Here is a 24,026-nt window from a genome sequence, read left to right on the forward strand (position 1 = left end):
CTGACAAACTATTATTATTATTTGTTATAAGGTTGACATTTTCTAGGATGGAATAGTATCAGGTCAGGGGGGCAAGCCCAGGCGCACGGACCGCACGGCCACCAATAACTGGGTGAGTCTAAACCCAGGTTGCCTCAAAGGGTGACAGGAGAGGGGTGGGACGGGGGGTGGGGTAGGGAGAGGGGGAAGGGGGGGTCGGGTGGTGCGTGAGGGGGGAGAAAATAAAAAATTGAAGAGAGTTCGTACTGGTAATGAAGTCATAAACGCAAGAGTATATTTGATTTTGAGTTTAAAATTGAAATTGAAACTAAAATTGAAATTGAAATTGAAACTAAGGATGTGTTCCTATCATGTATATCGTGAATGTACTAGTTACTTGGATAGGTTGATGGATTGGCAATATTTGAAAACTAGGCATGCCTAAGTTAAGGATTGGATCTCTTAATATAGGAGGATTAAATGATTGGAAAAAGAGGGAGAAGTTTGAACAATATTTAAATATGATGAGCCTAGATATAATATGTCTACAAGAGACCCACTTACCCTTGAAGAAAAAAACATTGGTTAAACTTTAAAGGTTACGAATTGCTGGCATGCACATCTCAGACCTCCATGATAAGAGGCGTGGCCATAATTGGCAAGATGGGGATAGGGGGGGCCAAAAGGTGTAAGGCGGATTCACTAGGCAGATGGGCCATATGCGAAATGAATTTAGGTATTACTATCTGCTCGGTATATGGGTCCAACGCAGATGAGTCTGAGGTCTTTAGTCGCATCGAAAATGAACTAATTGACTGGCATACCCCCATAGTATTATGTGGGGATTTCAACATCTCAGCTAACTTCTCGGATGACAGCCCATACATAGATAGGAAGCCGAGGGTGTTCAGTGCGATAACATCAATGATGCAATCACATGGTTTAGAGGATGTGTGGGGAAACCTAGTGATGGGTGACCCAGGGTTTACTTATTTCTCGCATCCCTTCAATAAATATTCGAAACTGGATTACTTCATGATCTCAACCACCCAGTTGAAGAGTGTCCAAATAAATAAGCTTCCAAAAATCTTGTCAGATCACAATCCGCTAGTCTTAATCATGGATATAAATAAACCATACAAGGTTCCTAGGCCTTGGACATTTGATAAAAAATTACTAGCAGATATGTGAGGAAAATGAAATTTTGCCTGACCAAGATGCCCCCTACGTGTACCCTATGTTACATGTGTGTTACATGTATGTGCATGTCACCCATGCATATTTCTTCCAGTGGCCTGAATCACAAGGCCTCTGCAATCACGTCCTGCATTAAGGTGCCTGTCATCAAGTTTCCCAAACGTTAAGCTAACATGAAGGCCCATGTATTTGCATTGTGCACTTTTAAATAAATCACGATGAACCCTTTTGTGGTTCAGTCTGAGCCACTTTCTGAATTAAGCTGCAGTTAGGTATCTCTGACCTCGCATACTTCTAGCTCAGCCGAAAGAAACCCAGCAAGGGTTGCCAAGATAGTATTATGAATAACAGTTATCTGCCTGCTGTACAGAGTCACATTCCTGCCCAGTGAGGAAGGTAAACAGAACCCGTCCACGGAAGATAGGGCCTAGCCTTTCTGTCTCTGTTTAAATGAAATTACAGTACTTGCATCTGTAAAAAGCTCACAGCCCCCATGCAATGAACGAAGAAATATATGCTTTTTCTGATTCTTAGCGATGAATAACCTTTGCTTCAGATAATACATCCCCGACTCAAGATATCAGATAGTACCAGATGTGCTGGTCTCCCTGACACTGAAGGCTTCTCTACTAGACTTAAAGTCAGCTCTCCTCCCAGTTACACGTCAATTGCACGTCATGACCAAGTTGCACACAAGTAGGGCAAAGTTCCAGCTGGTCATGCAAACTCCTCCTCTGTGTACCACCCACCTATGACACCTACCTATCACCTACCTATGACTCATAAAGTGTACACCCACATGTACGCCCACATGCTCTTATCTGTTTTCTTTCTCTGCTCTGCCTCGAGCGTTCCTTCCTACGCCCTATGTACAAGACAAAATGTATATATGTTGTTCATTGTTATTAAATGTTAGAAGACCCTTCCTGAACCTCAGTGGTGATGGAACTGATTCTCCCTTAACTCGAGTTATTGGAATAAAGCCCTTTTAACTTGGACACCACGGACTCTCTGCCTCTCATTTGATACATGCTAATTGTTAATGCCTAGAAATTATGCCAGGGTAATATTTTATTTACCACATATGGATTATATTAATCACATGAAAATATGGTCCCAGGCCTTTTTTGATGCCAACAGATATAGTTCATCAAGGGGAGCGGTTTGGGATAGCTTCAAGGCAGGACTAAGAGGAGAGACCATAAGCTATACTACTCGGGTATGGAAAAAGATTAACAGGGATAGGGAAGCATTGATGGGAAAGTTGAGTGATGCAGAGACACAACACAGACAAGATATAATTCTAGTGGTTCAATCTGTCGAGAGTTTACAAAGAGTAAACTCCCTAAAAGCAGAGATCCAGAAACAACTAGCTATAAAGGCGGCAGCAAATTATCAAGCACAGAGATCACGCCTCTATGAAACTGGGGAGAAAGCAGGCAGAGCATTCGCCCTACGAATTAGACAGGTGGCGAGTAAGAACACAGTGACACAAATTGAATATCAGGGCCAAATATATGACAAATCAGGTGAAATTTTGGAGGCTTTCAGGAAATTCTTTCAAGAACTATATCAGGAGGAGGCGGGTGTAGAGGCTCCTAATATAAGTTGGTTAGACATGGGTAGCAAGTTAAAACCGGCTCACATCGAATCTTTGGAACAAGATATCACTATGTTGGAGGTATTTGAAGACCTACAGGATCTGGCAGGCGGAAAGGCTGCAGGCCCGGACGCTATACCGCTAGAGTTGTATAAAAGCTTAAGGGAGGAAACAACACCGATGCTTTTAGATTTATTTAAAGGTGTCATGAATACAGGCATAATACCCGAGTCCTGGCAAGAAACCAACATAGCGATCTTTCACAAAAAAGGGAAATCAAAGACCGACCCAGGTTCCTACAGACCAATATCTTTGATTAACAGCGAGAACAAGCTATACGCAAAAATTATGGCTGCACGCATGGGGAGGATCATTGCGTCCTTGGTTTCCCCCTGGCAGCATGGGTTTATCCCAGGAAGGGGTACCACAGATCATATTAGGAGAGCTATCACATTATTTGACATCGGTGCTGCTAGGGGGGGAGGAGGTCGCAGTGATCCTCCTCGATGCGGAGAAGGCCTTCGATCGCGTCAGATGGGGATTTCTATGGAAGGTTCTGGAGGCAAGGGGGTTCGGCCCTAGATTCTGCCAAGCCATTCGGGCTATGTATTCATCACCTATGGCAAGAATCCAATTAATGGGTGAAAGATCTGGTAAGATCAACATAACAAGGGGTACGAGGCAGGGCTGTCCATGTTCACCAATCCTCTTCGCGCTTTATATAGACCCCTTAATTAAACAAATCATGAACAGCGTGGCCATTAAACCAGTACTCACTAATGGGTTTCAGACTAAACTTCTCGCGTATGCGGACGACTTAGCAGTTATCACCAAAGACCCAGAGTCAGCTATGAGGGAAGTAGTTAATATAACTGGTAGGTTTGGAGATGTGTCGGGTTACCGATTAAATGCGGACAAAACACAAGTACTATGCTCTAAAAAAATAGACAAGTTGGATGTTAGATATGTAGACTCGGTAGTTTATTTGGGCATAATAATAAACGCAGAACCGGGTAAAATAATTAATGATAATTATATACCGCTTATACAGTCGATGGAAACAGAATTAAAAAGAATGGATTCACTACAGCTGTCATTAATTGGGAGGGCTAACGTTATAAAAATGACAATGTTTCCTAAGGTTCTTTATAAATTAAGGTCAATCCCATTCAAAATTGATGAGAAGATTATTAAGAAGATCGAGGCTATATTCATGAAATTCTTGTGGCAATATGGCAAAATAAGGCGATCAAACAGATATATGTCACTACCGCAAGAAAGAGGAGGGCTGGGATTGCCAGGCATAAAGAGCTATCATTTCGCATGTCTCCTCATAGACATGGCAATCCTTTTCCATCCAGGGGGCCCAACCCTTCGGCAGGCGGTGATACCATCAATTTTTCAGCTACTGGTGGGAAGCGAAGCAGTAGGGCTCTTATTAAGGAGAACCCAGAGGAGTTATTACAAGAAATTTGGGTATAAGACGCTTGAAAATGTATGGTATATGTGGAAAACTGTTAGAAAAATCCTAGATATACCCACTTTTCATCATAGTACACCGCTCTGGAACTCAACCCTTTTTTCAAACCTTAGCAGAGATGGAGAGTGGCGACACTGGGAGAGTCAGGGTATTGTGGAGCTGGGGCAAATAATGATTAGAGATCAATGTAGAACACTTGAAGAAGTTAGGCAACACTATTTATTACAAGGTTATCAAGAATTTAAATACTTTCAGATTGTCAACAGAATTAAATCAATTAGGCCACGTATCACTGTGTTAAGGAGATATGAATTATTCGAGTATCTGAAGTCGGAGGGACATAGAATTAGGGAGATATATAAAATATTTACTGAAGCATCAATGGATGATATGGGTAAAATGGAAGCTGCCTGGTCCAAAAAATTGGGGGATCCAGAAGTTGATCTTGATAAGGCTCTAGCTATGGATAAAAGGTTTCTGTGCTCCTCGAATCTTAGGGCCCAACACTATAAGACCTTATTCAATCTATACTATACGCCGGAAAAATTATTCTCCTGGGGTAAAGCGGCAGATAGCAATTGTCCCAGATGTGGAAACGGTTCAAGATGTGGAAACGGTTCAGCTGACATCATACATATGTTCTAGGGCTGCGAAAAACTAAAAAGCATTAAAACTGAAATAGAGCGGTTTCTAGAGGGGCTGCTAGATGTCAAAATTAATCTATCGCCAACCCTGATAATAATTGGATGTGATGTGAAACTAAATATGCGCATTGAGGCCGAAGCTTTGGTTTTCATCTCTGCAGCAATCCTTAGGATCCTAATTAGTGCAGCTTGGAAGGATATAGAAGCACCTACGTTTCAAATGTGGATGTGTAGAATGTTGGGTATTCATAACATTGAGGAAGCACTATATGAATTAAAGGGAGTCAAGACAAGGGAAATGGGTACTCGACTTTGGGCCCCTGTAGCTGCCTGGAGGGCAGCTAGAGTGTAAAAATGAATGACTCATTGGTATTGTAGATATTTAATTTGTCTATTATTCGTTTTTTATTCTTTTTACTGATGGTTTATTTCTATGTATCTATTGATGAATTTGTAATTTACTGGTAAGATCTCTCAATAAAAAAAAAAAAAAAAAAAGAAAAAAGAAAAAAAAGAACACTAGAGCTGGCAAGAAAACAACAAGAACATATCCACAAAACACGCCTTATGCATACCCCAGCACTAAACTATGATACACCTGAAAGCATGATTAATTCACGCAATCAATGTTCAAGTCATTTTGGCAGTGTGGGCTTTTCACAACCCTCGCCATATATTAAGGATTTGGGTCTGTGTGTCCATTCTTAAGACATTCCTTAGCTCTCTGTTCAGGTTTCTCTGTTCGAGATTTATACGAACGCCACGTCCAGTGATTCTTTTCATCTGCAGAGTTTAAATTCTTTAACTGTAGATATAGAATGCAATTTTCTGCTCATACATGTTTCCTCTCTGGCTTTTTATGGAATAAGAAGTTGTCACATGTTACTCTTGCCTTTCGCGGTTTTTCGTTCATACTAGGATAGTTTTGTTTATACAGATGGGAAGCAGCTATTGTGTAGATATGCGTATATTTCCGCACTTCCCATTTATGTATTTTTATTGTCAATATAAAGCGGATTTAACTGATGTCTTTGTCATAATAATTTTCCTCTAATTCCCCTCGTTAACTTTCCGTTGTGTGACTGACGATTTGCTATTATCATTTTAGCAGTGCTTAATTTGTAAAAAAATAAAAATAAATAAGTGCCAGGGCTCTTATCGGGTGCTTGTACCACCCATTCCTCCTGCCAGTGACAGCAGTAACACAACTAACCATCACACAAGCATTTGAAAATTTGAGCTATTGGCGTCGCTACTAATAATGCAATGCCAATAGCTCAAACTTCCAGCAAATCGAGAGCAATTGCATTGCAAATGCTGTTTTCCTAGCAATAATTGTGCTCCTCACGTTTATTCCAAATGTGCTGCTTCTTGCTGATCTTGTGAAGTGTGTTTTATTTATCTGTGTCCACTAATTGTCATTTACTCCCCTCCAAAGGCTTGGTGACTTTTTGTTGTTGCACCAGAAGACTCTGATGCATGCACAGCCTTTGTCTTTCCTTTAATTAACGCCTGTGTGAGATACAAGTCTGCTTGTTAAGAGTGTTGCAACAAGAAGAAAGGGAAACAAAGCAGCCTATGTGTGTATTATTATATATCAGTGGCGGCTCCTCTATAGGGGCGTTTGGGTGCCGCCCCCTTGCTTTCTCGCCCTGTGAGAAGGCAGAAACATAAATGGTAATAACTACCATTTATGTTTCTGCCTTCTCGCACGGCGACAAAGCAGTAGTTCCTGGTTGGGAGTGGGCGGTCCTGCTCGAGGGCAGGGAAGTGGCTTGCCCACTGTTGTTCATACTGTCTGTTTGGGCAGCCTGGGGCCGCCCAAACAGGCAGTATGAACAACAGTGGAGAAGCCACCCCCCCTGCCCTCGAGCAACACCGCCCTCTCTTCCTGTTCTCTATGTATGCTTCAGCATACATAGAGAAAATGACCTGGGTGGGGCAGCGGCCTAACCAATCACAAGGCTGCGGTGGAGGGGAGGGAGGCTGCCTGCAGCCTTCCTGATGACGAGCACAGTGGGAATTCAAACGGCAGGACGGCAGGACGGCGGGAGTCGGGAGTCTCGGGACCTACGCAAAAGTGGGAAGGTAAGTTTAACTTTTATTTTATTTATCCCGCCTCCCCTCCATCCCCTCTGTGGCGCGACGACCCCATTTCCAACCCCCCCTCCCACCCGCCCGTAATGCCGGCCGCGACTGGCGGTGCATGTGATATCTGTGTGTCTACTTTATTTTATCATTAAACAGATGGGATATCATAGAAAATTATGGTGATGGGACACAATAAAACTGGACTATGTGAATCTTGCACTGTCTTTAATTTACCTACTGCACATTAGTTTTTATGTCGCCAATCATCTGTTATAAGTGAAGTGCGACAAAAAAAGTCTGTCTTCTAAATTATGATCTGTGAATTCTGACATCAAAATGTAATATGGCACATTAGAGCTCCCAGAAATCTAACTTCACACTGTATAGAAGGCATAGAAAGGGTGCCAAGGACCTTGTGCAAGCAAGAAAAACGTGCCTCAATCCCATTAATTAATAGTAAAAAAAGCTCCAATTGAACTGAAGTTGCCCCCTGAGATCCACGGACGCGGTGCCCCCCCTGCACCTGCTGTACTATTGCTATAGCTATGCGCCGGACACAAGCAGAGGTTTGGGGGTGGGCTGCGTTCCCTGTCATCATCGATCACGCACAGCCCGAGTCTGTACTATTTCCCGGTGTCTTTAGGTTTTATGAAGCCCTGGACAGGGCATATGGTTCCCCGTTCAAAATACCATCACATGTGTTACTTATCTTTAACTTATCCAAGCCCTTGTGATTGGTGAGTTGAGGTAACGAGGGGCGGAAGCTGGGCATGAGGCAGGGAGAAACGACATTCTACAATGTGGAGATAGAGAGACACAAAGTGGACAAAGGTGAGGTTGAAAGAGAAGAAACAGACAGAAGACATCAGGACATAAAAGTTAGTTGAAGGGAGGTAGACAGTAATGTATGAAGAGAGAGATGAAACAACCAGCAATGAGTGTGGAACAGAAAGAGAGGTCAGTAGAAAGGTAGAGAGTGGAGCTTCAGGGACAGGTAGCAAGAGGTAGCGAAGGGGGTAGGTAGAGAAAGGTGGGGATAGAGAAAGTAACAGAGGAGAGAGAGGTCAACATAGGGAAGAGGAGAGCGAGAGAGCGAGAAATATCGAGAAAGAAAGAGAAACAGGCAGAGAGAGATAGAGCGAGACAAAGAGAAAAGGAGAGCGAAAGAGATAGACAACAGAGAGAGAAAGTGAGATACATAGAGAGAGAAAGTGAGATGCATTGAGACAAACAGAACACCAGAGAGAGAGAAAGAAAGATACAGAGAGAGACAGACAGGTAGAGAGTTCTGACCATGGATTCCTCCCCCTCGCCCCCCAATCCCAGGCACTGGGCTTTTGACCTTTCACCTCATCCTCTTTCTTTAGACCTTTCCCTTGTGGCTGGACTGCCTCTCGCCTACCTACAAATCTCTGCTACCTAGAGGCTTTTAATAAGTCAGATATGCCATTATCTGTCATGAAAAATGAAAACAGAAGCTCGTTCCCCACAGTGCAGTATTTATGCCCGCCACTGATATTTATGTGTAGGTGAGGACGGGGATCCGCTTGTAGATGCCGCTCCGTAATGGATCTGCCCAACGCGTTTCGAAGCTCCATATGCTTTTCTTCAGGGGCTTTAACGGAAGCGGTGTGCGCAACCGCTAACCCACTTCTCCATTTTCCACATGACACACCCACCAATGGGAGGCTCAAATGAGACTGTGTATTATGGGAAGTGTGATGCGGAAAGCACATAATCAAGTCCTGTATGGACCCCGCAAGTGAGCCCGTCCTCGATCCCGTGTACGGCTGCTGTTTCACTTCCGTGACCCCCAAGGATGACGGGGTGGTGCATACTCCGTGGCTGGACGGCCGAGTATAAATTGTTGCTCCAAGGTTGTCCACCTTTGAGTAGCACACGAGCAGCAGCTTGATTTATGTGTAGGTGAGGATGGGGATCCGCTTGTAGATGCCGCTCGGTAATGGATCTGCCCGACGCGTTTCGAAGCTCCATATGCTTCTCTTCAGGGGCTTTAACGGAAGCGGTGTGCGCAACCGCTAACCCACTTCTCCATTTTCCATATGACACACCCACCAATGGGAGGCTCAAATGAGCCTGTGTATTATGGGAAGTGTGGTGCGGAAAGTACATAATCAAGTCCTGTATGGACCCCGCAAGTGGGCCCGTCCTCGATCCCGTGTACGACTGCTGTTTCAGCTGGTCACGGAAGTCACTGGATTCAAGATAGCCTCGCTGTTGAGGGTTATGAACCCAAACCGGTCGCAGGATGCTTGTTTCCGGTCCAGGGAAGACATGGCTTGGCAGTTCGGGCTGGACTGTTCCTATGAGGCACAGGGTCAGACTGATTTGCATGTGGCCATGTCTGAACTGGGGTGTTGGAGTGAGCTAAAGAATGCTGATGGATCAAACCCAGATCAGTTGACTGTGGTGAGTGTTTGATTTGCTCAAACGCTCTGTCCATCATCCCCTTTGGTATCGCCTCGCCTGAAAGGCACGTTTTGCAGGATCTGTCAACGTGCATTTTTCCTGTGGTAGCGAGGTTTACAGCGGACGTTTTTCGTATAAAAGGGAGGGGTGGCCACGTTAATGGTTGCTTTCATTCGGATTTTGAAGGACATTTTTCAATGTGTATTTTTGTATATCAAGGTATATCACGCTCTTTCTTAGACTTAACGAAATATGAAAACATACTTTTCTCTGTGTGGTGTGATCTCATCAGCGTGCATTTTCTGTATTGGCTGAGACTTCCATGTATATCTTTCGCATATTTGCGACATTCTTTTGCTATGAGCATTTCATATCTGAGTGGGCAACATCTGCAAACCAGATAAACCAGGAATTAGGACGTTTGAGTTGTGTTTTTCATACATGAGATGCTCTTTGATATGGTTGTCCGCATTTCGTTGACACCAGAAGAATAAGACCCGGTCCAGTCTGGACAGATTTTGGGGAGTTGCGCTTTGTGGCCCTGCATTAGTTAAGAGTTCCCACCTACGTCAAACTTACCCACTTGAGGCAACAATGGCCAGAGTGGAGGTGCACGCGGCCCCAGGGAACACGAGAATGCAGGCCCGGTGAGGTGAAAGCTCACCATGGGAGCTAAGCAGGTGAAATGGTGAGTGGACTCGTGCATAGGGGCCCTGCTAAGCCAGGCCGGGGTGTGCACCGGACCTAAGGTGCTCTGGTCTGTTCCCGGGAAAAGCACTTTAAGGATGATGTCATCTGATGCCCTGTATTATTGTATTATCTGGCATGCATTTCATATGTTGTGTGCCATTATGTTTCGTTATTTGTGGTTGTGTTGTGATATTCTATGCTATGTCCATTATGTTAATACTAATATAGCATTAATGCTGCCTCACAGTCGCATTAAGGGTCTTGCTGCTGTGGTAGTGTCTGAAAAAGTGTAATCAGAAGGCCCTCAAACACCAGACCCGGAAGAAGAAAAAATAAAATTATCACCCAAGATGGTGCACAGATTTATACTATTTACACTGATTTATATATAGCATGTGTTTATTAACTGTGAGCTGGGGCCACAACGCAGCTAAATAGCTAGAGAAGACAGTGAATTATCATGAAACACTACACCTTGTGTGATCTTATGTATCTTTATCTTCAGTTAGCGAGAACAGTCTCTGCCAAACCAACTGAGCGGTCGCAGCCACTTAAACATGTTAACAATATTAAGCAAGGTATACATCCAAGGGGAGTACCAATAACTTGAATTTTGCAGGTTTGATTCTTGTTAGGGCTGCCTCTGTCTTTCATCCTTCTAGGGTCTATGGAATCAGCGTTAGTGATCCACAGACAATATTTTCTGTTGGTAATATATGATAATTATTCTTAATAACTACAAAGTAATAACTCCTTTTTATACTGAAATACAGCAGTGTTGCGGTCTCTGAACACTGCAAATAACAGTCGCATAGTCAATAGTTATTGCCTTTTGGACCTTAAAAGTATTTAGTTATGCTGCACAATATCCTTGGTGCAACAACATCAACTGTTGCATGGCTAAGGACTAATAAGGTCCCAAAGGCAAGACCTATTGGCTATGCCAATGCTTGTTTTTTTATTCCAGCTGGCCCAAACAAAGGCCGAAGTTAAGGGCACACCAGGTCTTCTTTTGTCATACCATTGAGACGTGGTTCAATGTCTGCCTGTAGTATAAACCAGTCAGAAGTTTCAGAAATGTAATACGTTAAACATATCTAACAGCTCACCGTAATGGCGGGTGTCACCCTCTTTATATGCAGATTTACCCTGCAAATAAACCAAGTGCCTCCCATACACCAGAATGAAATCACCAGCGCTGAAAACTCTGCATAGCATTTTTCATCCCCATTGATTTTAATGGGCCCACCTTCAAAATCATCTTGACCTGACCCTCTTAGAGACTCAAACTGTCACGGTCATCACAGTCTAGTGAGGTGGAGCTGAGAAAATATGTGGCTTCACATTGGCTTCGATGTCCACAACTCTGCCACCTCCAAATACACTTCCTTGCCCTCTAAGGGAGTATAAACAGTGCTAAAAAGGAGATCAAAGAACTCTGGGATCCCATAAAATGGGAGAGTGCAAAAAAGCAGTGAAAACACTGTGACGCATCTTCCCACACCCTGGATACCATCAAAAACTACAAGCTATCCTCATACCTGTAACCAAGCTGGTCTACGCCAACAGCCTATAACTTGGTACCCTCGGTTTCATCATATGCAAAATTCAATTAATCCAAAACACTACAAGACTTCTTCTCCACCTTTACCCAAGAGAACGCATGACTACAGTACTGTCAACATTCCACTGGCTGCCGGTAGCTAGAATAGCAAAGTTCAAGGCACTCTGCATCATTCACAGAGCCTTCCAATGAAAAGGACCACTATACCTACACTCCTGGCTTGCACCATGGATCATCATACCACCTTACTATAAAAAAAATAGAAGGAGCGCATTTCTAGATATAAACAACCAAGCTCTGGAAGTCACAATCAGCCAAGACAAGCTAACTACATCATCCCACATCACAGGGCTAGTAGAAGGAGAATGCATTGCTCCTTAAAGTACAATCTACAGTCCAGATATGTGGAGCAGACTAATCAGCGTTTACCTTTCTACATCCAGGTAAGTTACAAAAGGTTGACCTTTGGCAAGGGTATTATACAGTAATGTCAATAAATATGTAACCCCAGCCTGCAATAATGCCATAAAACTTGGCAGCCAGACAATCAATTGTAGGTCAAACCGGCTGCATAACAATTTCCTTATACTGCTTCACCCTCTTAAACTCACATAAGACAGAACCCCCATGGATCACGTATCACCCAGTACTGTAACAGTTCATAGCAATAAACTCCCTATCACCAACTGGACAGGCATTTAACAAGTGAAGAGATAAGACACATACCTCTGGCCAACCAAGGGATATAATTTAGTCCACCACTGCAAGCCCCAAACATCTACATGAATGTCCACTTCTTCACATCTCACAATAGCAATCATATATAAGATGATAGTAACACATTTCATCCAAACAGATCTCCCTACAACCCCTACCTCCAATTCATGCCTGCTCAGGACCATAAACTTTAAAACTAAACATCTCAGAATGGACAACCTAGTGTGGTAACCAGCTATGACCATAACAAATACCACAAAGTGACCTGTTCAAAGCCGTCATCTTACTGAAAACCATAAACTGCACGCACATCTCTCACACTTCTTCATCTATCACACTGCTAAGCGAGACATCCCATTAAAAAGCTAACAGCACCTTGGTGGTCATCAAACACAACATTGAAAATCTTTCCTCATAAAATCAAAAACAAAGACAACCTTCCAGTCACACACCCTCCACGGTGTAGAATGCGACCCATGTAGGCAGGAACTTCATTCAGGGCACTAAATGGGGTGGGTCCCTCCAGAGCCCAGATCAGGCAGTAATTAAAAGCGGATATTGAAACTGCTCTCTACCAGGCCCTTCAGTCATGTCCTTAACTGTACAGGCAAAAACACAGATTAATTTCTTAACAATGGCCATAAAAACAATTTAAGATAACCCATGTCGGTGATGTAATTCCTGCTTACACTACACATTTTACTTAATATGGCAATCAGTAAGAGCGTCTGGTTTTTCAATTATGATGCGTTTCTTTAGAGGCTTTTTATGCAGCATATTACTCTTGTATAGTGTGTACGGAGTAACCTCTAGACACATTTGAAGGTTGTGGGTAGGTGTTTATTACAGGCCACCATTGAGAGTACTGGAGTGGAGGTTGAAGGCATTGCAAGTTTCTCACTGTGCCTGTCAGTTGGTCATAAAGGTGCCCAGAATACACGTTCATCTGAATCTTGGCCTCTCTGTAGAGCGCACAGGGCAATGGTTATGTGTACCAATTATAATTGTGATACTCTGCGAAGGTGTGTGAAGGAGATACACAGCTGTCAAAATATTGAAATGGTTAAATTAAAATAAAATGCAGTGCTTATAGAAAGGTCTGAGTGTTTAGTGTGTAGGGAGTGGTTAAGTAAAGAAGATGCAAGAAAGTACATGCAGGTGTATAAAAATTGTGCTAAAGAGGAAAAAGCTGAGATGTGAGATATGCAGGTGAAGGATTTCTCAAAGCTGTGGTGAGATAAAGGGCACAAGTGTTGGAGTAACTGCAAATGAAAGCGGTGTGATACTGATAACAAGCAGTGGCAAAGCCAATAGATGCCTTGTTTTTTTCTTTATTTATAAAGTTTTATCGTTGGTATCAGAGAGCTTTACATACACAAAGGAAAAGAAAAAGAATTGCATAACATCGCAGTACATGAGGATGCATAGAGACAAAAGCAAAGACATAATACTTATGTATCCAGTGAGGGGAGAAGGACGCAGGTGGCTAACATTCAGAAAAACACCATCCTTGAAGGTCACAGTGAGTGGGGAGTCCACTAGGTTATTGATGCCTGAGACGGTTGCCTTGGTCGGTAAAGTATTGGTTGAGAAGAAAGAGTTTGAGGTCCTTTTTCAAGCAAGAGAAGGAGGGGATGCATTTGAGGTCAATCGGGAGTGTGTTCACATCCTGGGTATGTTGCCAGAGAAGGATCTGGGTCGTTTTCTTTTTCAGTTTCAGAGGGATGAGAAGAAGTGAGTTGGTGCTTCTCAGAGTTCTAGATTTCCCTGCTTCTATTAGTTTAATGTTTAGTAGCTGCGTGAAGTGCACTACGCGAACTGCGTAGTGCACTGTGCAAAATGTTGTTCGCACTGATTGCACAGTGCCGGATGCTTGTCTGCACTGTGCAATCAGTGCAAACCGCATCTTGCACAGTGCAAGAGGTCATTTTCTGCCGCTCGAGTAGTTTTCTACTCGAGCGACAGTTCTCAACGCGGACTGGTAGTTTATCGCAAGCGGTCGCGAGCATACACGACCACTCGCAATAAGAAACCTGACCTCCCCGCGTTGAGAATCTCGCCGGGAGGATTATTTTCCACGCTCGCGATCGGCAACTTGATGTTGCCGATCGCGAACAAGGAAAAAGTCTCACTGGGACGTCATTTTGCTCGCTCGAGGACGCCAACTTGATGTTGAGGACCGCAAGCAAAAAATGATCGCTACGCGTGTTTGCACTGTGCTACATGTAATTCGCGTAGAGCTAAGTAGCGCAAACTACGCGAGCGTAACGTAGTACTTCGCCCAGGGTTACTGTTAGGATGGCATTTCCATAGTCCAGTTTATAAAGGACTAGGGATTGTACAATTGTCTTGAGATCATCTTGAGGAATGAAAGGTTTAATTTTCTTGAGGTGCTTTTAGAGAGTAAATCGCACTTTTTGCAGAGTTCTTGATGTGGTCCTTCATTGGCAAGTTCTTGTCCAGAGTAATGCCTAGCGACTTTACTAAGTCGGATAGGATGAGGGAGCAGTTTAGAGCATCAAGCTCCTTGAGCCAGACTAGAATTGGTTGGTGGTTACTTTTCGGAGAGAACAGTATTAATTCTGTTTTGTCCCGGTTCCGTTTTAAGTGGTTTGCGTTAAACCAGGTTTGGCTCTTGGTAAGCGTGACATTGAGGTGTCGGACGTCACTGGGCGATTTGATTTTGTAGTATATTTGTGTGTCAACAGAATATAGGTGGTAAAGCACCCCTGCTTGTTTAAAAATAATTGCAAGGGGTTCCATGAAGAGATTGAGGACGGATGGTGATAGGATGGATCCTTGCAGGACTCCAAGTTTGACTCGTGTTTTAGTGCATATTTTGTAACTGTGACATGTTTGGATGCAATAACCGAACCAAAATACTGCTTCGGCGGTTCAAGATGGGAGGCAGAGGATTTTACTTTTATTGTCTTAGGTAAAGTCATTATATGTGCCACGCATTTTGGTAAGGATACCTTGTTATGCTGCAAAGGTAACACCCTTTAACACACCTCTTTTTTAATCCCACTCAAAGTTGTGCCTTCAACTTCCCACATAGGGAGAATAAGCAAAATGTAGATGTTACAACACAATAAAATTCCATGCGAAACTCTGAAAGGAAGTTTGAAATTGTCTCATTATCAGATTAACAAACATAAGAGGTACTGACAAATAAAAGCAAATCAACACACCGGGGAAAGAACAATTATATGAGAGCGAATTGTTTCAGCAATGAACCCTAAGTATCGGATTTATACACTGCATGTTGTCTATTATAACTTTACTCGGACTACTCCACGTCACTCCCAAACACAAGTCCGGTAACTAGCATCATTTCCCTCATCCTCCTCTATTGGTGCGCGTGCCGGATACTCACCCTCCGTGTCGCCATGTGCCTGGCGGCTCCCTGGCCCGTTGTGCACGGCGTCTCCCCCTCTCGGTAGAGTCAGCAGCCGGCATCCGCTCTCCTTGCCCATGGTGGTACTGGTAGCGCTGGAAGCGCTGCCTCCACCTAAGGTCGCCAGTATGAGGGGGATCCTGGCCACCGCCGTGAGCGCTGCACGCATGGAGTGTATTTTACGATGGATCACTTCCGGTGTTCCGGTAACAGCCCATGCGCACGCGTGCGCAGTAAATGATTGCTCCGCCCATATTTTCTTGTCTTTCATTCTAATTAAATAGTACTTTCGGTTGGTAGAGAGACTTTTGACTGCAGCGTTATTATAACAAGAGAGCAGGATAAACAAGTTTAATTAACGGCAACTTGAAGAGACTGTCATTTGCTTTTGTAAGGAGGCTCCTGCGCAGCCGAAAATGTAACCTTGCACCCGCAGCTCAGCCTGTTTCGGGTGGCTTTCAGACTAGTAAGTGAAAGGATGGCTGGATTGGTGAAAGGGTAAATGGCTGAATGGATGAGTGAATGGATGGATGGGATGAAGAGTGGATGGATAAGTGTACAGATGGATAGGGTAAAAGGGTGGATGGATAATGGAGATGAGTGAAAGGATGGATGAGGGGATGGATGAAGGGATGGATGAGTGAAATGATAGATGGAAGGATACATGATGGATAGGTTTGCAAACGGTTGAATATGTTTGGAAATGGCTGGGCTTACTTATATACTATTGCGCGACCTCTGATGTGTCTGTAAAACTTACCTATTGTCCTGAAGTTTTGTCCTGAATTTTGACATCCTGTCCTGAATTTGTGTCCTGAATTTTGACCCTTTGTCCTGAATTTTTACACTCACTGTCCTGAATTTGCACCAATGCCAGTTGGTCACCCTATATCGCGGGCTTGGAGACGGAGCGCCGTGCAGAGATGTCTGTCCCTCAAGATAAACAGACAGAACCACTCAGCCGAGAGAGCTGAGGCACACACGGGACGGGGTATCTGCAGAGGCGCGCTGGACAAGGGATGAAGTCAGAGGAATGAGCTCACCTATTGCAGACCATTTCCCCCTGGGAGTGAGCCATGGGAAAAATCCTAGAGGCGAGAAATTTAACACGGGCGTCAAGTGGCCCCATGTCAGGGGTGTCAACTTTAACCAGTCCCCGCTTTTAAATCGGAGACGATTTGCAGGCTGACATTTTGCAACGAAACTACAAGTACCAACATGCAGTTCGCTACTGTTTAACAAGTGACCACTTGGCGGTTTTGACTGCTCTTTCTCTAGTGTTTAGATCTGTCGAACGGGCATCCGGTGGGATATCAGGTCGTGTTCAAAATACACTGTAAAGGGGCGATAGGTATAGCCATCATTAGTGCAGCAGGTACAGTGGCACCAAGCTCTAAGGTTATTGCAAGACACAAACTGACCTGCAATGGTACGCCTCTTCTGGCGCAGGGCTTTGCAACGTGACGCATCTGGGAGATGCGTCACGTTGTAAATACCCCGCACCATGGTGCATCTTTTGCGCCGCCGCTGCGTCACAAAAGTGACGCAACGGTGGCTTAAAAGCAGCGCAAGGGGCTTGTAAATCTGCCCCAAAGTGTCTACATTGTAAAGAAACCAAATATACATAGCTTCATGTTGTTAAATAACTAAAAAAAACTAAGATATCTGTGTTTGTTGTAGGAAAAATGGCCACATAAAATGCCGCAAAATTGCCGCTAAATTTCCATATTTGTGCCGCTAAATTTCCATTTTCGTGCCGCTAAATTTGCTAATCCATGCCGCTATATCCTGGGGGGTCTGTAGGGTGATCAACTGTAATTGGTGCAAATTCAGGAGGGTGAGTGTAAAATGTCATGATGTCAAATGGTCAAAATACCGTACAGTAGGTCAAATTCAGGACAGAAATTTGGGACAAAACGTACCTTTTACAGACACATAAGAGGAGGTTGCGCAATAATATATAGGTAAGTAAATAGGCAACCAACATAAGTACAAGTCAAAATAAGTTTATATTAGGGTGAGACAATCGTGCACTTCACAGTGTGTGAGTATGCGCGCAGCTTTGAGAAACTGCAGGTCTTTTTGTGTTATTTCATATGGTCATAATCTATTCATATGGTTACTGTACTAGGTTGTACAGTCTGATATTTTGTGCTTAGTTCATGGTCCTGAGCAGGCATGTTTGTGAGATAATTGGTCGGGAAGATCTGCTCGGATGGTCTTTGTTAATAGCATCTCATATCTGAGTGCCATTGGGAGATATAAAGCTGCACACATAGAATGTAGCCAATGGGGACCTGCAGTGCTGAACTGAGTGCAGTCTTCCGACTGGCCAGCTTTGTGTCAGATTGCTTCAGGTATTCCATGTCTGTTTAGGTGGTGATGACTGGTTTATGGGCTGGTACTTTACTGAGTGATGGATAAGTCCCATAGCAGACAGATCTTGTGTGAGGGTAAGAACATTAAGCAGGAAAAGGGAGCTATTAACCAGCTAGCATTAGCTATAATTAGCTGCAGACTGATAGTGCTGACCAGGCGCGCAACACCAATTGGGCTCACGGGGCTTCAGCCCCCAAGCCGCCCCCCCACCCCCGTCGTGTGTGTCAGCCCGGCCGGAGACAGTTTCTCAGGCTGGTGAACATTTAATTGCAGCCGCACCCGAGTACTTAACAGGTCTTTAAAAGACCATTTACGTGTAAATGAGGCTTTTGTTGTGTGTTCGCCCCTTCTTACAGCCACTCTGTCTATGTTTGGAAGAATTAGTCCCCCCCAAAATATTTTTAACCTCCCCCCCCCCCCGAAATTTGGCTCTAGTTGCCCGCCTGGTGCTGACGGTGGTAGTGGTGGTGAGGGCCGGACCGGACCACACGCCCCTGACTTCCCTGCAGCAGGAAGCCGCCAACGCTGTTTCCTTGCGCCCAGAGGTGCCTAAAAAATGTTACTGTACGGGACGCTCTTGGGCATGTGCGCGGGCCAAGAGTGGGCCCGTCCAAGGCTGGGCTGGGCCACCTCCCTTTAATCTATTGTGCCCTCAGGGAAACAGGAACTCACCAGGATGAGTGATTCTATTCTTTTGGCCGGGTGTTCTCCCTGTAGTCAACCCATCAAATTCTGTGATTGACACCATGGGGAAAAGTAACCACCAAGGGAGGTCCCAATTGCCCCTGCTGTCCCCAAACCCCACCTCCATTGACAGAATGTTGCAAAGAGCCATAGGTGTAGGGACCACGGAGACAGATTTAACTGAGAGATGGCTGTCCCTGTCCTCGGATCCGCATGGTGCTTGACAGGCCCACAGCATGCTCTACTACAAAGCCCTAACCAGTCTGTTTGTGGGAGTCAGGTAGCACAGGTTAATTAAGAAGACTGGACTTAATTACTGACTGTCCCCAAATCGAGGAAAGGCCTGCTAAACCCACTGTGGCTGCCAAAAAAAGACCTCTTTACGTTGCACTCAAAAGTCCACTAAAAGCTCTAATTAACATAGCGTCGATATTCATTGCACTTCTGGCGATACGAATTTAGCAAATGTTCATAACGACAGTGGAGCTGTTGCTCAACCTTCACGGGTAGCAAGTCTCATAAGGGATATCTTAGGAAAGATTACAATTCTCATCCAAGAAGAACTGAGCCCACTCACTGTCCGCCTTGATAAACTGAGCAACTGGTGTGGGGAAACCAATAATAACGCATATTCAGGGTTGAATGGTAGAGTGGACGCACAATGCCAAACTGAACTGGCTGTGCCAGATAAGGCCATATGGGCTAATCTTGCTAATGGCAATGAATGGGTTAAAATGTAACCATCAAAGGGGCCTTTAAGAGGACAACTGGTATGTGTCAAAGGGATCACTTTCCAGTAGGCAGTGGGGGGTGAGGGAAGGAGCAATCAGATTGAGGCTCATAGGGTGATGTTGTGAAACCCCTAGGAATTAAGATACTCCCAGCTTCTTGCCACTAAGTTGTGCTCCTTGCAGGGGTTCCTGAGCTAAAAGCTGATCAGAGAGAATCCCAAGATAATCTAAAAAATAAAAGTTTGCGTTGGGTCTCGAGACATAGCCATTATCCACTTGACAGAGTAGATGATATACTCTTAACTCAGAAGGTTAGTTGAATTGGGAAGGGTCCCGAAGATAAGCCTGGGGACTGTATTGCCATTTTTAGGTACCTAAAATTGGTCCACGACCTCATATTAAGCAACTTATCATGCCAGTATCAGAGTTCAGTCATAGTGACCCTTCAGCTGGTTACTTCTACAAACCACCCTTGTGTGATCAGCGACAGCACCCCCTGCATCTCCCACACTCCATCCCCAACTTGGGCTGTCTCTTCTGCCAGATGCTTGGCCCCCACCTCTATGCAATTCCACTGTCCAACAGAACTGAGGTTCCTGAGGAGTGGATTGACTCATAGGGTCCACTGAGATAAAGATCCCAATGACATTAGAAGGAGGGCACCAGACCACTGGGGCTCCTCCCTTAAATCAAATCTGAAATGCTCTAGCAGGTCTCCTTCCTGTGATGGTTTCGAGCAGAGTAGAATAGTGGAGGTAGTGTGGTTGGTTTTACCAGAGGGTAGGGAAAGGCACAACAGCTGCCAAGTAGACACTGATTCCTACCATCTACTCCCAGAATTTTCTATTAATGGAGTGGCAGAAGTCATCAACAAGGAGGGGGCGGGGTGCCGTTAGCAAAAGAAACTGGATGTATTGTAATCAGTATGAACCCACACGGGCAGACCCAGAAGTACTCATCGAAGAGAACTTCTGCAAGACTACCCTAGCTCCTAGAGAAATTTCGAAAATAATCAAGGTTGCTTCCTGGAATGCTGCAGGTATGAAAAGTAAGTTGGACTGCAGTGATTGGGGTCTTTAATATACCAATTCAATGTTGTGTTATTCCAGGAAACCTGGAATAGGGAGGAAGCATGGCGTCTGGGTTTTGTGGCATTTACAAAGCTGGCTACCACCTGCAGGAGGGCAACGCCATCTTTTGGGGCTAAAAATATGGGTTGCTACCCATTTGGGTTGTATGGTTAAGGAGGTCGAAACTGGGTCAGATGAAATACTGTGCGTTGTGTTGAATTTTACCCGTAAAGTGGTCATAGCCCTGGATAATGTTTATTCGAGAGCCAGGAGCACTGGACAGGAATCTCTAGTAGTTGAACAACTAGCCACTCTCCTATCCACTATTCCGGGGAGCACCTTTAAGGTCATTGGGGGCGACTTCAACTGTCAATGTGAGCCCTTGGGCTATGGCCAAGATGACACCCTAGGTGATGAAGATAGGCTGTGACTCATCCCAGGTTTGACTATGTACCCCATTAAAAAGTGATTCCCACTGGCTCTCCTGTAATGGGCGTTCCAAATCAGATAGACAAGGTCTGCATACATATAATCAGACAGGGTCCTTGTCTTTAATTGATTATATTTTGTGGATACTAGACTATGGCCTGAGGTCGTAGACTTTGTTTTTTACCGAGGTTTGACAGTGATCATAATGCCTTCTCTCTAGATTTGCCATTATATGATGGGAGTCATCGGCCAACGTGTCCTGATCCGTTTGAAAACAGACTGTCTCTGTTATCATCACAACGTCAAATCCACTGGGCCACCAAGCAGTTGTCTCCCGATTTAATTGGTACCCTGTATGAAGTGGTGGGCAACTCAATGTCAGGTTTGAGTAATTTTGTTGAACCTGATGGTAAAACCAGTTCCTTAGATATGGTGACGGAGGTACATGTAGCGATATCAGACACATTGAAGGACTTGTTCTTTGTTGAAGTGCAGAACAGGGGCCATAGGCTAAATATCTTGACATGGTACAATAGACTACGCAGGTTGCTAAAACAGCCTTAATTCAAGCAATAAAAGATACAGATAGAGATTGGATCCATTGTAAATGTGTTGGATTTGTAAAGCGCACGGCTGCCCGTAAGCGTCCCGGCGCTGGAGACCGCTGTGTAAGAGCCACACACAGTAATATTATCAAACTGGCTAAGAAAGAATGGGACCAGGCTAAATGGGACTCTCTCCTTCAGGACCTAAAACAATAAGACTCAAGGACCTTCTGGAACATTGGGATATTTGGGAACAAGGAGGGCAGAACCAATATGAAGTCTAATATAGCGGCCAAAGTGTGGAAGTGGCATTTTCATCCCCTATATGATGCCCAGGAGGGACAGGTAAATACTACTATAGAATACCCAAATACTGCATTATTAGGACATGACCTGGAGGATTTTCCTTTGATAACTCTCCCAGCAGAACATAGTGCCATTCGCAAAACAGTGCCCCATAAGGCGCCTGGCATCAATAACATACCCAGGGACCTTTATATGTCCGAACCATATGTCTGGGCATATGTAGGTGGGCGTTATTTAATACCATAATGGGGGGAATGCTCATTCCACAATCCTGGGCTGGAGCAGAAATAATTGCTGTCTATAAAAAAGGATCTCTGCTACCAGAGAATTATAGACCCATCAGCTTGATTGATGTTATGCAGAAAGTCTTCTCAAGGGTAGTTCTGGAACGACTCCATGAGTGGATGGAGGACCATTGTGTACCTAGTCCACTGCCAAGAGGCTTTAGGAAGCAAACCTCCAGCAATGATAAGGTTTTTAGGCTCTAACTCTTATACTAGAAAACAGTTGTATTGAAGGGTGGTAGCCTTTATCTAACATTCATGGACCTAAAGTCAGCTTTCAATTTCGTTCCAAGAGCTAAACTTTGGTCTGTAATGACTGATTTGGGGGTTCCTTTCTACGTCTGCCAGATTATCAGAAGACTACATTAGAAGAACTTTGTGCAAGTTCGCTGTGGGAAACTGGGAGAGCTTTCAGAACCATTCCCTTTGAGTAGGGAAGTACGCCAGGGCTGCGTGCTGGGTCCCACCTTGTTTTGTCTCTATGTAAACGGCTTGGTGGAATCATTAAATGGGGTCATAAACAATGATGCTCCCAAGATTACCTTGACCAAGCTTCCAGCACTGATGTTTGCCGACGATTCCCTTCTTTTATCTAAATCTCTAATGGTTATGCAAAGGATTTTAGATGGGTTCAGCTCATTTTGTAAGACGAGGGGGTTAGAAATAAATGTTGCAAAGACAACATTTATGGTGTTTAATCCCGTGCATTCCACACGGCCTAACTCCTCTCTGAATGGTATCCCCCTCAAGAGGGTTTCCACCTTTGTATATCTAGGGCTTACCTTTACTGAGCATATGAATTGGTATTTCCATATTGGCAAGAAAAGGCTGAAACTTGCACCGATCACAGGTGGTCTTACCAGGGTTCACAGAGGCTCTTTTTTCAAGCCTATAAGTCCCTCGGTCGAGATCTATAAAACCCAAGCCTTTTGGGCAACACCTATGGGGCAGAGCTATGGGGGTAAACACCTGTGAAAGAAATTGTGCTGGTGGAAAATAAATGTATCAGAAAGCTAGCGAGTCTTCCCGCTAGCACACGTTAGCCCCGCTTCACCTTGATGAAGGAATTAGGCCCATCTCAGAGGGAACTGGTTTAAGACCTCACCTCTTTTGGAGGACAATATGGGTCATCCCAGAGTTGATAGCATACAGACTTGCACTGGAAGAGATATTAGAACCACCTGGGGATAAAATAGGAGACATAGCGTTTTAATATTGGGGATACTCTGACCACAATTGGCTTTGCAGGCGCGTCTCTGCAGCAGTATCCTGTCTAAAATCGAGGAAGGAGCTTGTGAATCCTTACAAGGGGTATAAACTCTCCTCTATGTTGATGGACACAACTTTGGGCACTCTGACAGAAAGATTCATTGGGTTTAATGACCTATACAGCCCTGAGGCTTTTCTCGATGTGAGCCAGCCAGTAATGGCTAGAAAACTTTATATACAGTTCAGGCATGGATCCCTTACATTGGGTGGCGCTAGAGGGCGCACAAGCAGAATGGCCGCACTCATGTGAGGCTCCTGCAGCCTGGATAGAAAAATCCGATATTTATCATTTTATTCCACCTCCTTTGCCCGTCCACACTACTCTCGGATCCGGAGATTACGTTTATGCAGCCTCGGTGAAACTCTCAACGACCTACGTCTTATCGTCATGAAGATATGATGGCCGGTGTTTTGGGCCGGAGCTTAGCCTAAGGACGACTGGAGACGCGGGTGAGCTCTGCAGCCTACGATAGACCGCGGCGCACCACGAGGCGGACAGGCCCGTAGAGAAAAATCCGGTGGAGCGACCTTTTAGCGGTG

The 24,026-nt window shown here is 44.5% G+C and overlaps 2 protein-coding genes across 2 annotated transcripts in view; one reads left to right on the forward strand and one right to left on the reverse strand.

Moving 5' to 3' along the window:
* Nucleotides 1–16,007, reverse strand: part of YRDC (yrdC N6-threonylcarbamoyltransferase domain containing) — a 93,702-nt gene extending 77,695 nt beyond the window's left edge. Inside the window, exon 1 of the mRNA XM_078681227.1 lies at nucleotides 15,769–16,007. Within this exon, the coding sequence (XP_078537353.1) occupies nucleotides 15,769–15,958 (190 nt within the window). The 5' untranslated portion in view covers nucleotides 15,959–16,007. The remainder of the gene's footprint in view (nucleotides 1–15,768) is intronic.
* A 111-nt stretch (nucleotides 16,008–16,118) lies between these two features.
* The window catches only part of LOC144824780 (uncharacterized), a 106,957-nt gene continuing 99,049 nt past the window's right edge, over nucleotides 16,119–24,026 (forward strand). The window contains exon 1 of the mRNA XM_078683787.1: nucleotides 16,119–16,255. The gene's annotated coding sequence lies outside the window, so the exon portion shown is untranslated. The remainder of the gene's footprint in view (nucleotides 16,256–24,026) is intronic.

Source organism: Lissotriton helveticus, chromosome 3_1 (genome assembly GCF_964261635.1).
Source record: "Lissotriton helveticus chromosome 3_1, aLisHel1.1, whole genome shotgun sequence".
NCBI classification, from domain to species: domain Eukaryota; kingdom Metazoa; phylum Chordata; class Amphibia; order Caudata; family Salamandridae; genus Lissotriton; species Lissotriton helveticus.